General features: G+C 33.2%; 1 protein-coding gene across 6 annotated transcripts in view; it reads left to right on the top strand.

The window, feature by feature from the left end:
- Nucleotides 1–6,294: 6,294 nt before the first annotated feature.
- Nucleotides 6,295–14,755, top strand: part of LOC106055600 (probable ubiquitin carboxyl-terminal hydrolase FAF-X) — a 35,708-nt gene continuing 27,247 nt past the window's right edge. For 4 of the 6 annotated variants that reach the window (XM_056013224.1, XM_013211919.2, XM_056013223.1 and 1 more), the window contains exons 1-13: nt 6,295–6,450; nt 9,445–9,735; nt 10,234–10,392; nt 10,737–10,849; nt 11,051–11,163; nt 11,298–11,403; nt 11,505–11,620; nt 12,095–12,161; nt 12,273–12,457; nt 13,846–13,987; nt 14,127–14,279; nt 14,376–14,480; nt 14,632–14,730. In XM_056013224.1, coding sequence (XP_055869199.1) covers nt 9,459–9,735; nt 10,234–10,392; nt 10,737–10,849; nt 11,051–11,163; nt 11,298–11,403; nt 11,505–11,620; nt 12,095–12,161; nt 12,273–12,457; nt 13,846–13,987; nt 14,127–14,279; nt 14,376–14,480; nt 14,632–14,730 — 1,635 coding nt within the window. In that variant the 5' untranslated portion in view covers nt 6,295–6,450; nt 9,445–9,458. Of the gene's footprint in view, nt 6,451–6,561; nt 6,701–8,561; nt 8,624–9,444; nt 9,736–10,233; nt 10,393–10,736; nt 10,850–11,050; nt 11,164–11,297; nt 11,404–11,504; nt 11,621–12,094; nt 12,162–12,272; nt 12,458–13,845; nt 13,988–14,126; nt 14,280–14,375; nt 14,481–14,631; nt 14,731–14,755 lie in introns of those variants that run through there. The other 2 variants (XM_056013222.1, XM_056013221.1) reach the window with 2 other exon arrangements.

Raw genomic sequence — 14,755 nt, 5'->3', positions numbered from 1 at the left:
TCCAAGTTATAAAACTTTAAAAATTGAATGACTTTGATGCTCTAACCTCTTCATGAACACTAACGGCAATATCACTGGTGTGGCGTCAGTTCTTTTTCTATATACCTCCTACTGTAATCCTGCTTCATACAAATAGGTGTAGGGAACTAAAGCAAAAATAATGTTTCAATAGTGTGGTACTTTTTCAGAAAAACTCTATCAGAAATAATTTATTAGTTGATCTTTTTTTTGTGTGTCCTTGTTTCCAATTCGAGTCAGAATCTAGGTCAGTTCAACGTTTTTAGTGTTATTTTAGAGTCTTTTTTTTTTTCTGCCTGCATTTACTTAGAGATTAATTGACGTGCAGGCCTGCTAGTTAAATCATACCAGTAGTTTGAGGTACAGTTAGGTAACGCTGCACTAGGATCATACAAATATACAAGAAGTACTTTGTGAGCATCATACGAACTTGGAACGAGACTGACCAATTTAGATTTCACATTTTTTTTTTATTGAATAATATAATTTATGCAAACAAAGTTATTTGTACAGACATTTCAGAACAAACATTCTTTATGGTTAGATTATCAAGGTTCAGCAAACAAAAAAAACAAACTTTTACAGAAGCAAGCTCAACTTTTGGACTGACATTGGCTTGTTTTGCACAATTTAAGTCTCCTATTTGTAGCAATGTTTCTCGGACCGTTTCATTTAATTGTAATTTGATTAGGCCTTCAAGCAGAAGTCTCATCTTATTTATTACAGACGTTGCTAAAAAAAAAAGTAATTACGTCCTAAGCATTTCATGTGTGAATTTAGTCATGCATGTAAATCAATGACTTAAACTCTGCTAAGTCGTTGCTTTTCCTGTCTGATTCAGGCAACACATTGTGTAAAGTAAAGTCCCCCTTTCAGACATTGCGATCTATAGGGCATATGATGTTTCTGTTGCCCACGAGGGTGCCATGTGGCCAGCACAAAGACCAATCGTCTTTACTTTTCCCAACCAATGTGGGGTACCCACTAGAGCTGGGTGGACTCAGAATCGCCCAAAGATCCCGATCGAGATTAAAAATCCCAGGATTCAGGACCCCGGTTCGGAAGTCAATCGCTTTACCGCTCAGCCACCGCGCCTCATCCCATTATGTATCACACAAAAATAATTTCATATTATTTTTTAACTAAATATAAAGCTTTCTCTGTTTAGCTATGCTTAATTTCTAACAATGAAAACACATCATCAGATATTATTGATATTAAGATTTCATAATGCCAGCAAAAGCACTGTTATTTTTTAATTAAGAAAATAAAATAAACGAAGATAGGCCTACTATTACGGTTTGGGGGGAGGATGCATATAATAGTGTGAAATTGTAAAAAAAAGTGATTTCAGAACTAGATCTAGATATGTAAAGATTTAAAACCGCTGAAAAGCTACACTGTGTCGGATACATCGCCTCCCTCTATGCTTTGGAAACAAACAAGTAGAAAAGGATCTATGTGTGAAGAAAACTTAAATTTAAGGAAATTCATTGGATTAGATTAGTGGACATGCACGTAAGCCTTCTATCCCCTTTGGTGACCACTTTGGTCTTCTTGGTGGTCTTGGTACGGTGGGCTACTGGTATATAATTAGGCCTATAATAGACATATGACCATCAGGCCTGGCGTTTGTCTATACTAGAAACATCTATTAGGCTATACAGAGGCATAAATTTTAAAAGTTCTATATGTATCAGTGGCGTAGCTAGGGTATTTGATGCCCGGCGGTGCTACGCAGGTAGTCATCATGCCCTCCAAAAAAAAAAAAAAAAAGAATTGAAACAGTAAGCGTCCTTTTTTTTTTTCAAAAGAAATATGTATTCAATGTTAAAGTATTGCTGGTTCAGGATAAAATCAATTTTACTTCTTCTTCTTCTTCTTGAAACTGTCAGGTAGAGTTGAGCCTTCGGCTCTTGGAACTCTAGGCCAGCAAAAGTGAACAATTTTAAGAGCTCTCTCTCACCGGCCTGAATGAGAACAGTGTACACTGTTCTGTCTGGCGGGTGGGTCAGACAGGTGGCAAGAGGCCGCGTACACTAACATCCCCGCCATTTTCCTTTTCTATACCAAGCTAACCGTGTGGGACACGCCATTTATATAACGGCCCCTTGAGGAACAGCCTGGATTGTGACAAGGTTGTGGGAGCTTTTACAACTCCGCGCAGTGCAATGAGGATGCTCTCGCACCCCTTTAGGCACCCCCACGGGAATCTTGTTTTCCTACCGTTTAGCGGCTAGCCTAATCGTTTCCTCCTACGATCGTTTCCACCCGGGCGCCACTATGAGGCAGGGTAGCATGCCTGGGATCAATTTTACAAAAAGATACTATAAAAAAATCTTAGTGCTTTCTTACTAGCAATTTATCAATAATTTTATCAAATTCTTTTGTTTCTACCAGCTTTTGTTCAATTGACAAAATTGCCAAATGAGTGTGTCGATGTGTCATCAGTCGATCGAAAGTAATTCTTGAATAACTAAAGTTTAGAACTATTTCTCTTGCATGTAGCGTATCACAATTGTCAGAAATATGCGAATCAAGGTGGCGATATTCGAGATTGAGTCATCTAGTGAATGTTTTTTTTTTTTTTTTTTAACTCTAGAGCTGAAAGGAACCCTGTTTCTTGAGTTGAAGGCTTCTGAAGAAACTGCGACAACCGTTGAAGTCTCTTTCTATCCACAGGAAATTTGTTTTTGTCAATATTACCATCAAGATTATTTTTTTCATCCGAGGATTGGGAAAGCGACACAAATTCATACCACATCATGATATTGCTTAAATTTGATGATAATTTCTTTAACAATATGTTTATTTTAACAATATGGCCCAATGAAAAAAAATCAATGAATTCTTTCCAAAATGACTGAAAATAAAAAGAATCACAGTGAAATGAAAATAATCTACTACGGTCAACTTAAGTCAAGAGACATATTTATACAATCTAGATTTAGATGAAACCAGAGTACTGAACAATTTAGTTTAAAATGTACCAACATATCTTTGTCCCTCATCTAAATACAGAGCATTGAACAAAAACGTATTTTACCATGTACCTCAGGAGAAAGTGTACAAGTACGTTGCCTTCAGAGCTTTAAACAAATGTAATTAATTTGATTCAACATTTTCTACGCCTTACATTTAATGGAAGAAAGAATAGAGGAGAAAAACAAAGCATAGACATAAATACATTTTTTATGGTTCTTCCTGTGTTATACAAATGTGTAGTTTTTACTGACAAAGTTTGCCCTCAGCTTGATGCCCCTCATAACTTGATGCCCCGTGCGGTCCGCACATTGCTAGCTACGCCACTAATAGGTATAGTTTATCTCAGGGGTGGGCAACCTTTTTCCATCGAGGGCTGCATTAAAAAAAATTGGGAATGGGGGGCCGCATATATGTATATGAAATATGTAATTACAAATCAGAAAATACGCTAGCTAATTGTGTATATCTTTTAATTCACATTTAAACTGTGTTATACATTTACATTTAATTTTTTTTACACTTACTCCCAATTGAGGAATTACAATAAGAACCTTTTCTGAAACTAATTTTACAAAAAACAAATATTAAAATTTTGACGTGGTCTTTTTACATCACAACATTTTACCACAAATGTAAAGTTGTAATTTTTGTAAAGTATTTAACAGTTTACACTCGTGCATAATGTTCCTGAACTGTGGAACAAGCTTACTAGTTGTTCTCCTCGTGACTGCTTTCAAATTACAGTCTGTCAGCATCGACCTACGATTACACTTTTTTATTTTCAAACAAAAAAAAAAAAAGATCGTTCACAGATGTTTGTGGACCCAAATAATGTGAAAGACTATCAGCAAAGTTTTTTCAAGTGTGGAAATACAGCTTCTGACACCCATGAAACTCCCGTGGAAGAACTGACTGGAACTTATCTTTTAGGTCTTAATTTGCTAGGAGGTATGTCCCCTACAAAAGAGCTGAGGGTGTTGAAAACTGGTTACAAGCTCTTGGCGTCTTAAAATTTGCTTTAGAATTCACAATCAAAGAATTCAATAAGTTTTTGTACTTTCAACCATTTCACTTTTCACCTTTCAACAAAGGAAAATGACAAAACATGTTTTCAATTGTTTGTTCGGAGAAATTGGGTAGCTTTGTTTGAAAAGATTCAACATGCACGTACATTTCATGTGGAAACAACCCACTGCAAGACCCCCAATGTAAAAAGTGAAGCCTGTCTTCCATTCTTCATTAGAAATATTAGTCACAGTCAATGTCTTTCAATGAATATAATTTTTTCTTTGAGATACCATAATACCATATTCATCTCAATACCGTGTCGCCCGTGCTGGGCCAGAGGACATTACTGTGTCATGCTTCCAAATCCTTATGTACTTCTAGGAACAACATGTGGTTATTATACGTCCCTGGGCTCTGATTGGTTTGATCACTGATACAATTTAGTCAATAATATATTCGATATCCAATGCAGCTTTGCGAAAAAATTCCCGTTAAGAGTTTATGGTTGGGATATTGTTCTATAAGCTAACTCAACACTTTCAACACAGTTCTTCAGAACATTGAATAAATTCTGACTTTAGCATGTGTCTTTGACTGAATGTTTTGAAATATTGTCAATAAAAATAATTTTCGTTTAGGCCTACTTCAAACTTTTTAGAATGACATGTATAGATAATGTTAATTTCTTTAGCATCTTCCTCATAAGTGATAAGAATCAGAGCTTTCTAAAATTTATATAGATATTTAGAATTATTTACTTTTAAATAAATTTGCATTTTTTATATGTATAACCTGTGGGCACACTTGATTTCTTAGGTGTCCGCGGGCCGCATCAAAGACTCCAGCCGGCCGCATTTGGCCCGCGGGTCGTAAATGGCCCACCCCGTGTTTATAGTGAACATGACACATGCCGCACATAAAGTTGGGAAAATTTACAATAAACTAAACTTTTATTATGTTATTTATAATTTGTAATAGTTGAATTATAAATAAGCTAGTTTAATAATTATAATATTAAAATAAGTAAGTATAGCCAATATTTTCCGTATCTATGACAAGTCTATATATACGGCACTGTACAAACAGCTGTTATTGTACAGTGCCGTATAGACTTGACAAGGCCCGGATTATTTGCGAAACGATGAGGCCTTTTATAAGTCCATATATGTCAGTGCTAAATATTGTTTGGGTCCCCGAGCTAGATCTATATATAGGCCATTGGCTATATAGCCAGGAGCTTGTAGGCCTATTTACTAATTCGAGCAGAGTGAGTATTAGAATTAGGATATCATCATTTTATATATGGCCTAAAGTGTGCCAGATATATAATAGTCATAATCAAATATGCTCATATATTATAGGGCCTACTAGCAGTGGCGCGTAGCTATAGTGGGCAGGGGAGGGGGAATTTGAAAATCTTCCGTGCCTACAAATGAGTGTTTTTTACATTAAATATTAAATGTTGCGCAAAAAGTACGGGCCCCCAAAGAGGCCAAGCCCCCGGGCCCCCCAAATGATGGCTAATTCCTACCTACACCCCTGCCTTATAGCCTACTAGCAGGTGACAAAATTGTTATTTCGTTTATTTATGTTTTTTTTAATTATTATTTCTCTACCTTTCCCTATATACAGTGCTTTTTTTTTTTGTTTGTTAAAACAAAATAGGTGCCGGTACTCAGTGATGGATTACCTAACTTTTAACTACTAATATATTAATAATAAACGTTAAAATGCAAGAAAAGTAATATTTTTCTCCTCATTGAAAAAGGTGACGTTACGCCGTGCCGATGCGTATGAGAAAGAGAGAGAGAGAGAGAGAGAGAGAGAGAATAAAGGGGGTGTCTGAATAAAAAAAAGGGGGGGGGTCAATTTAAATTTCAGAATGTTTTAACAAAATTGAGCAATGCAAAGGTACGGTATGCGTCTTATTAAGAAATTTCATCAAAATTAAAGCTAGACTATTTAAATAAATAAAGGATCTAAATTATTCTAATCTATATTTGTAATATTGTTGGCGAAATACCATTAACAAAAATAAAAACAGTAAAGCGTAATTTCAAAAGCAGTGGTGAAGGGGTGATAAATTACATCACACATAATCTAATCCACTATTTTAACATTTTTAGTTTTAAAATAATTAATTTACGTTATTTTTAAATTTATTGACCATTAATATCTTTTCAACAAATTTAACGGTTATTAAAACTTAATATATTTTTTTTTTATATAAAGTTGTATTGATCTCGAGCTACCGAGAACTATTTCATTACCATAATACTTCACTGTATCAGAGTGTATTTATAGATTAGTAGCAAATTGTGTGATAGCTTGTTATGAGGAAACCTGATTGTAAATAATCCGTTTTTAATCTAATCTGCAGCTAAATACCAAGAACTAATGTGCTCTAATTTTAAGCATCTTGTTAATTCTGTGAGCTAGGTATTTCCTTTTTAATTATAGATATATATTTAGTTATTTACAGCTAAAGAGGAAGCTAACGTTCAGTTTTGTTTTAATTCGGTATGTCGTCGGCCATTTTTATTAAAAAGTTATTCATTTGGGGGTTTTCCGCTACTATTCTTCTTGTTCTAACAAGAAAAATTAGCAGTTAATTGCATTTTACACGTAGTTCTACATTGTGGATATCAACAATAAAGATCATTATGTGAAATACTTTCATTTAGTTTTGGTATGCATGCTATTAAGTAAACCAATCCATGATGAACACCATCAATAACCATGGACTTATTCATTATTGTGACTTCGTCTTCATTGACTAAGAACTTGTTAAGAGTGTCTTGAGTCGAGTAGACTGAATAGTCTGGCTCAGTAAACTCAGTAGTTATTGACTAGATCTAGATCTCTATTATATATCTATAGATCTAGAATCTAGATCTATCTATTTAACGTTAAGCCTAATAAGCTAGTAGTAGACTAAGTTAACTAAGTAGTAGACTCTTCTAACTTCTAGGAGATATAGAATCTGACTAGAGTAGAGTTGACTAGAGTCTAAGTCTAGATTACTCTCTAGACTACTCTAGAGTCTAGTCTAGATTCTCTCTAGAGAGAGATATTTTTATTCTAATTATTTATATAAATAATCTCTACTAGACTCTATTATATAAATATTATATAATATAGATCTAGACTAATCTAGAGTCAATCTAGAATCTAGACTCTATTTTTTTATACTAATAGTAATAGAGTCTACACTATTATATTACTATATACTACTATATAATATATAGTTTATAGATCTAGATCTATATTATTCTATATTCTATATATATATAGAATATAGAGACTAGAACTCTAGATGTCATTATTCACATTATTCTTGATATAGATCTTAGTCTCTTAGTTAGAGTGTCACAACTTCTATAAGACTAGTCTAGAGTTAGAGTCTCTAGACTCTGACTCTACTAATATCTAGATGTTGCTAAGAATAGTCTCTACTAGTCTAACAGAGAACAGCAAGTTCCATTTTTTTGTAAGTGTTAAGTATTGTAAGTTCTTGTACTCGACCTAGAATACTAGAGATCTAGTCTACGTTTAAAAATTTAATTTAGCTTGTTAATGTTAGTTGCAAATTGAAATTGTCACTTGACTTGTTACTGTGATTTAACTTTGACTTAAGACTTAGATATGACACTAATCACTAACACTAGTAACAGGGTTATATTCTTTTTTAAAAAGATTACATCTTTAAAACAAACTGAAAAGCAAAAATTAATTATATAAAGTAAAGCAAACAGTATACCAATCAAACTTAAATTTCTTAAAGCCTACTTTTAGATCTAGTTCTGTCAATGTGATACAAATCTCTAAAAGAATTTAAGTTAGCAGAGTGATTTTTTTAAGTGTTAAAAATGTTTCATGTTTCCATCACAAATGTTTCAAAAGGTTCACCAACAATTTTTCGTTCATGATATTAGATTCACCCCACAACTGGTTCTACAACAATTTGCTTGCGACTAATTGTTCACTAGACAATTGGTTCACAGGATAGTACCATATATTGTTAATATTTTGCTAGAGTACATTTAATTTGTTTATTGAAAGTACCGGTACATGAATTGCTAGTGAACCAGCTAACCCCAAAGACACACTTATCAGCATTATTATAATTAAACAAGTTAAAAGTTAAAATGCTCAACTAAGTGTTAAAACTCTTTACAGTTTGTAGAATTATTAGAAAAGTATACTTGAGAGTTGAGGCATAATTATAATGCCTAGTCTATAATGGACCTCATTCACCAAAACGAACGGTCACATGATAACCATTGAAAAAAACGATGAAGATACTGTCACATGAAATCCATTGTTGATTCAAATTAATTCAAAAGTTGTATAGAAGAATAGGGAAGTACGTGGCGCAATGTTATTTGTTTACAATTGGTGAATGAGGTCCATTCAACGTTTCTTGTCATGTATCATGTTTTGTTGTGTCAGTATTGCAAATAGTTTATGACCATCTATGCAGAATATGTCATATTCTTTTCCATGTCATATTCAGTTATAAATGTTTCTATATTTATCTATCATCTCAGCTAAAAAGGTTGCTCTAGTGATAATACTGCTTTGTCTTCCGCTGGCTTCCTATGAGCTCAAGGTGGCTGTTTTTTTTTTTTTTTTTTTTAACTGCTTTACATTGTATAGAAGTGCATATTTTTCTTGCTATAGCGTTCTCAGTATGTTATGGTCCAACTCCATTTGTTGTGTGTGTGTTGGAGGTGGGTGGGGGGGGGTACTTGGGAGTTTTCTGTGCTGCCTTTTTAGGTGCTCATCTAACACAACTCAGCCTAAGTTTGGAGTTTTATCTCAACCCTCTTTGATTGATAGCAACACAACATCCTTAGCTTCAAGTTGCTTTAAAAATGATGAATGAAAAAATATTTGAGGTCACAAAGATCCTTTCACTAGTTGCTCCAGATTCTCTCTAAAAACATTATATTTGTATATCAATGGCTGAAATGACCCCAAAGTCTTTTACATAAAGCTTTTACAGATCATTTGTTTTAATATTTTCAAGATCAAAATATTAAAACACTTGTTGAAATTTGAATTAGGTTTTATTCTTTTAATTACCTGTATTTTTCCCTTTAATTTCTAAATGATTTATTGTTTTGGTGTAAAAAAATGTCAACCTAAGGAATGTTTGTTGTGATCCTATTTAGCTTGTTATTCGCATTCATTTTATAATTTTTTTTTTCAAGAAGCCATGTTCAGGAGTATATCTCTCAGCTTTATGTATTTTATCTGTTTAAATGAAACCCAGTCTTGTAATAACTTGTTCGCATACAATACAAATTTGAATTTTTCAGCACATTAAAACTACATTTTAAAATAAAGAAAATTAGTTTGGCTTACCTTAATTGTTTATGATTTATCTTATAAAAACTCTTCTTTTTTTTTTGCTATCTTCTTCAAAAGGTCATTTGGTCAAAATGACCAAGGTTATGCATCCAGGCTCAGCAGGGGGGGACACGCCTCAAGACAATGCTAATAATCCAGTGCAGTCTCAGCCCCAGCAACAACATGGAACTCCAATTCCTCAGACACCTGTTGTCACTTTGGCGTCAGCTTGTAGTGGCGTCACCTCAGCTCCCCAGGAAAGTTTGGCCTCTGATGCAAGCACCACAGTTTTAACATCTCAGAGTGATGATAATGGAAGCCCTGCTTCACCAGTTACTGTGCAACCTAGTGGTGCAGGAGAACCAATTGGTATGCATGCTAATTATACTTTTACTTACATACATTTTTTTCCCCAGTAATATAAAAATTATCATTCTGACTCATGCTTTCTTTGGAAGGCAAAAGAACAAAATGATTTTAAACTATTTTATGCTTAATGAATTAGATAATAGATAACACTTTTATTAAAAATTATTTTTTAAAATGAAATTTAATTTGTCTAAGACTAACATCCTTTAGTCAATATTCTTAATTCCAAACTGACAGCCTTGTTTTGCTTTATGAAATTAAACTTATTAGACTCTATGCTTATTCTGCTTGATTTATTTAAATCCGTTATACATTCATTAATTAAACTTTTAGTGCTTCTATTTAAGCTACATTATTGAAATTTCAAGATTGAGTTTTCTTTTGATTTCTCTATACTGTAAATAGAGATTCTTTTAATTTCTAAATACGTAGATATTTGATTTATTAAAGCAGCAATTTATAATAAAAATAATCTCAATGTGTTTTTTTTAACACCAGCTCAAGTACATGGAGGTGGTGACTCTGAACCAGAATTCCCAATTCTGGAGTTAAACAGGCTAGATGAAATGATTAATAGGCCACGCTGGGTTGTCCCTGTATTACCAAAGGGAGAGCTAGAGGTGCTACTTGATGCAGCTATAAAGCTGAGCAAAGAAGGTGAGATTTGATTGACTCGCCATGAACTTGAACGTAAACAACTCTCAATTTGCTTTAGTAAATTGAGGGTTGGAAAGTCAAGGTCGCAACTACCATATAATGATTTTCTTTGGAATTAAATATATTCAGGTTATTAGGATTTAATACAAATGTGTACTTTATTTTTCAACAACTTGTATTGTGGTAGAAAGTAAATTGTTTTAGCTGCTCTTAATACTTGGAGTCTATATACTATAGTCTTTACCATTGGGCTCACAATAATTAATGTATAAATATGACAAACTTTGAAATTTAAATAAATTATGGATTTTTAGTACAGGTTTTCTTCATTTTACTTTTTACAGGTTTAGACACAAGAAGTGAAGCATGCCAAAGATTTTTTAGAGAAGGTCTTACCATATCATTTACTAAGATCTTAACAGATGAAGCTGTTAGTGGTTGGAAATATGAAATCCATGTAAGGAAATTCTTTTTCTAAAGTTTAAATATAAAAACATTAAATCTTAACAAAAGTTTTACAAAAAGTTCAGTGTAACCCCCCCCCCCCCCCCCCCAAGAAAAACACCCATTGAATTAAATTTTAAAAAATGTTTGCAGTGCTAGTTATTATTTGAAGGCTATTTTATCAACTGTAACTTTATTTTAATTTATTTTTCAGAAATGTATTTTGAAAAATGCAGAAAAATTAATAGAATTGTGTGTTCACAAGTTGTCTCAGGATTGGTTCCCACTTTTAGAATTACTTTCTATGGTGTTGAACCCAACATGCAAGTAAGTATTTGAATTTGTGACATCTCTGATATACTTTTGATTTCAGTCTATAACAGATGACCTTTACATCACCATCTTAAGGTCTACAAGGAAAACTATTACTTTAAAATTCACTTGCTCATTTATCATTGCAGGTTTCATACATATAATGCTACCCGCCAGTCAGAGTTGTTACAATCTGGGGCTCAAATTGCAGAGGATGCTTTGTATGCTCGACCACCAGATCATAGAACGCCAAAAGTAAGTTAAATGATTTAATGTAGAATAAATAAACTTTCATAATATTCTGGGTAACCATTTGCTCAATGTTATTGGTAAAATTTTTACTGTATTTTTTACAGGGCTGGCTAGTAGATCTGGTTAATCGATTTGGCCAACTGGATGGATTTACTATACTTTTAGACAGATTTTTGAAAGGGCCTCCTCTCTCTGTTCCTGTTGTTGCTAGTCTCATAAAGTAAGCAATCTAATACTTTACTCTTTGTGTCTATAGTAACAAAATATAAAATCCAAAATCATAATTGATAGTTTTTGAACCATTTAAATGACACATATAAATATCTATTGCATAATTTAGTTACAGTTAATCCCCATGAGATCAATGTAGAGATATAAAATTTAAAGACTATTTCAAAGTGTAGATTAGTTTCAGTCTCAAGGTTATTAGATTTGAAGGTTTATATAAAATTACAGCTCTAGTGTCAAAGCTTAACTATCCTGTGTAGTTGTGTGTATACAGCTCTAGTGTCAAAGCTTAAGTATCCTGTGTAGTTGTGTGTACTATCTCTTTTGACTTGCATGACAGCTCTGCAATTAATAGTATTTAAGAAAAAATGTTTCTAGTACATGAAATCGTTGTTTATTTTTAATCAATGTTATTATAAGTTTTGTTTAGTGGTTTATTTTATACGCTAATATCTTTCTTTTTTAGACCTTTTGGTTTGTGCAGTGAAGTGCTTACTCCCCACACAGTTGAAAAATATTTCATGCCTATTGTGGTAAATATATATTTTTTCAAATGCTTAGAATTTTTTATTTGTAAATATTTGTTATAGATTCATATGCTTTTTACTTGAGCAGGACATAATATATTATTTGTGAACATTCAGGAAGTGGTTCCAAAATTTCTTGATAAACTGACTGATGAGGAGTTGAAGAAGGAGTCAAAGAATGAAGCGAAGAATGATGCATTGTCATCAATTATCAAAGCACTAAAACAACTTGTAAATAGATTGCCAAATCAGGAAGAAACAACAAAAAACTTGGAGATTTTTAGGCTCAAAATGATTTTGAGGTACATTTTCTCCTTTTGTCTGATTTTTGCTTACCATTTTGTCTATAAAATTATGTTCCACATTCAGGCGAAATTAATCATTGGCCCATTTGTTATGCACTAGAAAATGTGATGTTATAGAACTAAAAGGAGCTGTACTTTCACCTTAAGACTGTTGAACGCTGGGGCTGCACACAAGATTTGTTGTCCATCTTTCTCCATTACCTCTCTATTACTATCTTCCTTAAATAGATAAGCAAGAAGCCCCCACCCAAAAAAACAACAATTTTTTAATGTTACTTACCATAATTTAGTTACTTAGAAATAAATTTGCATTCCAGAAAAAAAAAATTTCTTCTGATAGTTATCCACAAGTTAGTGAGAAAACTGATGATTTGTGCTATGGTCAGGGCCGGTCTTAAGCCACTGCAACCTATGCGGTCACAGTGGGCCCCGTGCTTTCATAGGTCCCGCGCTAATACAAGGTGTAATTATTAAATTGCAAAAAATATACGAAAAACTCATGGAAATCTCCTGAAAACTCTTAAAAATCTCCAGAAAAATAGACAAAATTGTCATATGTGGGTGTTATTCATTGCGAAAAACGCCAATCCTACGCGCGATAAAAGAAAAAAAAGCATTGTCAGCTTTCATGTAGCAAAATGTAATAATCGGGCAAATTTTTACTATATGTCATTGGTTACAAGGTTCGTAAAGTACAGATTGCAATTTTTAACTTAGTAAAGAATGAATAAATCTCAAAGTCGAATTTTGTTCTTATACAAAATCTTAATTTTCGCTTATTATCCTTATTCCCACACAAACTAGGCCCCGCGCAATCAGTTTCGCATAGGGCCCCGCTATCGCTAGGACCGGCCCTGGCTATGGTCTCCCAATTGAGTTGTGACTGGTAGGGTATTAGGATACATTATGAAGTACACAGAGATGATAGTGACTTGTAAATTAAGACTTTTACACAGAATACAAATTTAATGATAGTAAATCCAAATAAATGAAATAATGTAGAAATCACATTAAATACAAAACAGATTGATTGGTTGTTAGAATGACTGACCAATAGAACAACTGACTGACTGAACTGACTGAAATTCGTGAGATAAAAATAATTTAGCTTTGTCAGAATAATCTAGCTTATCATGCTTATAAAACTTAACAATTCAATTTACTTTTGCATCTTGGGTTCAGGAGTCCAAGATTTAATTTCCTACTAATAAAATTTGTAAAAAAAATAAAAAAAGGAACTATATCAATGCTTGCTTTTTTTTTTACTTTGCATTCATATATATGCATTTAAGTTTCATGTCACTTGTAATGTTGATCCATTTAAAGCCATGAATTTGTAAAAGAAATGTGTTTAGCATAATGTCAGTAATAATGTGCTTTCCCAGGCTGCTTCAAATATCTTCATTTAATGGTAAAATGAATGCATTGAACGAGGTGAATAAAGTAATCACTAATGTGAGTTTCCAGACAAGTAGTAGACATTCAAGTGTAGATGAAGATGAATGGCTGACAGCAGACAAAATGGCTGTAAGTTTTGTAATATTTGTTTACTTTTAGTCTTCGTTGGAAATGTTAGGTCAGCTATACTGTTTAATGAATTATTATTTTAAAACATGGACTACTTTCATAAACATACTTTGTAAATTTGGTCGATCTCTGCTTTTAGGAGTGGATTCAACAGAATAATGTGTTGAGTATTGTGTTAAGGGATAGTTTACATCAACCCCAGTATGTGGAGAAACTGGAGAAAATTCTTCGCTTTATGATAAAAGAAAGGGCCCTTACAATGGAAGATCTAGACAGGCTATGGGATGCACAAGTAAGTTTTTAATGGCTCTAGTCTGTTTTATAACTATGCTGCTGTTCATAGTATTTGTGTGTTCTGATATATTTTTTCTTTTAATCTCTCTCACAGTCAGGGAAACACGATGCTATTGTGAAAAATGTTCATGACCTTTTAGCAAAACTAGCATGGGACTTTGCTCCAGAGCAACTTGACCATCTATTTGAGTGTTTTCAGGTAGTTGACATATTGTTTGGATTGGGTTACACTTTGATTTTTGGTGGTGGTGATTGAGGGGGGGGGGGTTTGCTCTATCTTACTTTTTTTATTACCACTTTTGTTTCTAAGTGTGAAATTTTATTTTTTTATTATTGTTTTTTGTTTGCAGGGTTCCTGGCATCATGCTAGTAAAAAGCAGAGAGAAAAATTGTTGGAGCTAATAAGAAGGCTTGCTGAAGATGATAAAGAAGGAGTTATGGCACACAAGGTAAGATCCATTCAGACTTAATGTA

Source organism: Biomphalaria glabrata, chromosome 15, assembly GCF_947242115.1.
Source record: "Biomphalaria glabrata chromosome 15, xgBioGlab47.1, whole genome shotgun sequence".
Lineage (NCBI taxonomy): Eukaryota > Metazoa > Mollusca > Gastropoda > Planorbidae > Biomphalaria > Biomphalaria glabrata.
Note: the sequence above shows the minus strand (reverse complement) of the source record. Positions and strands in the feature narration are given on the sequence as shown.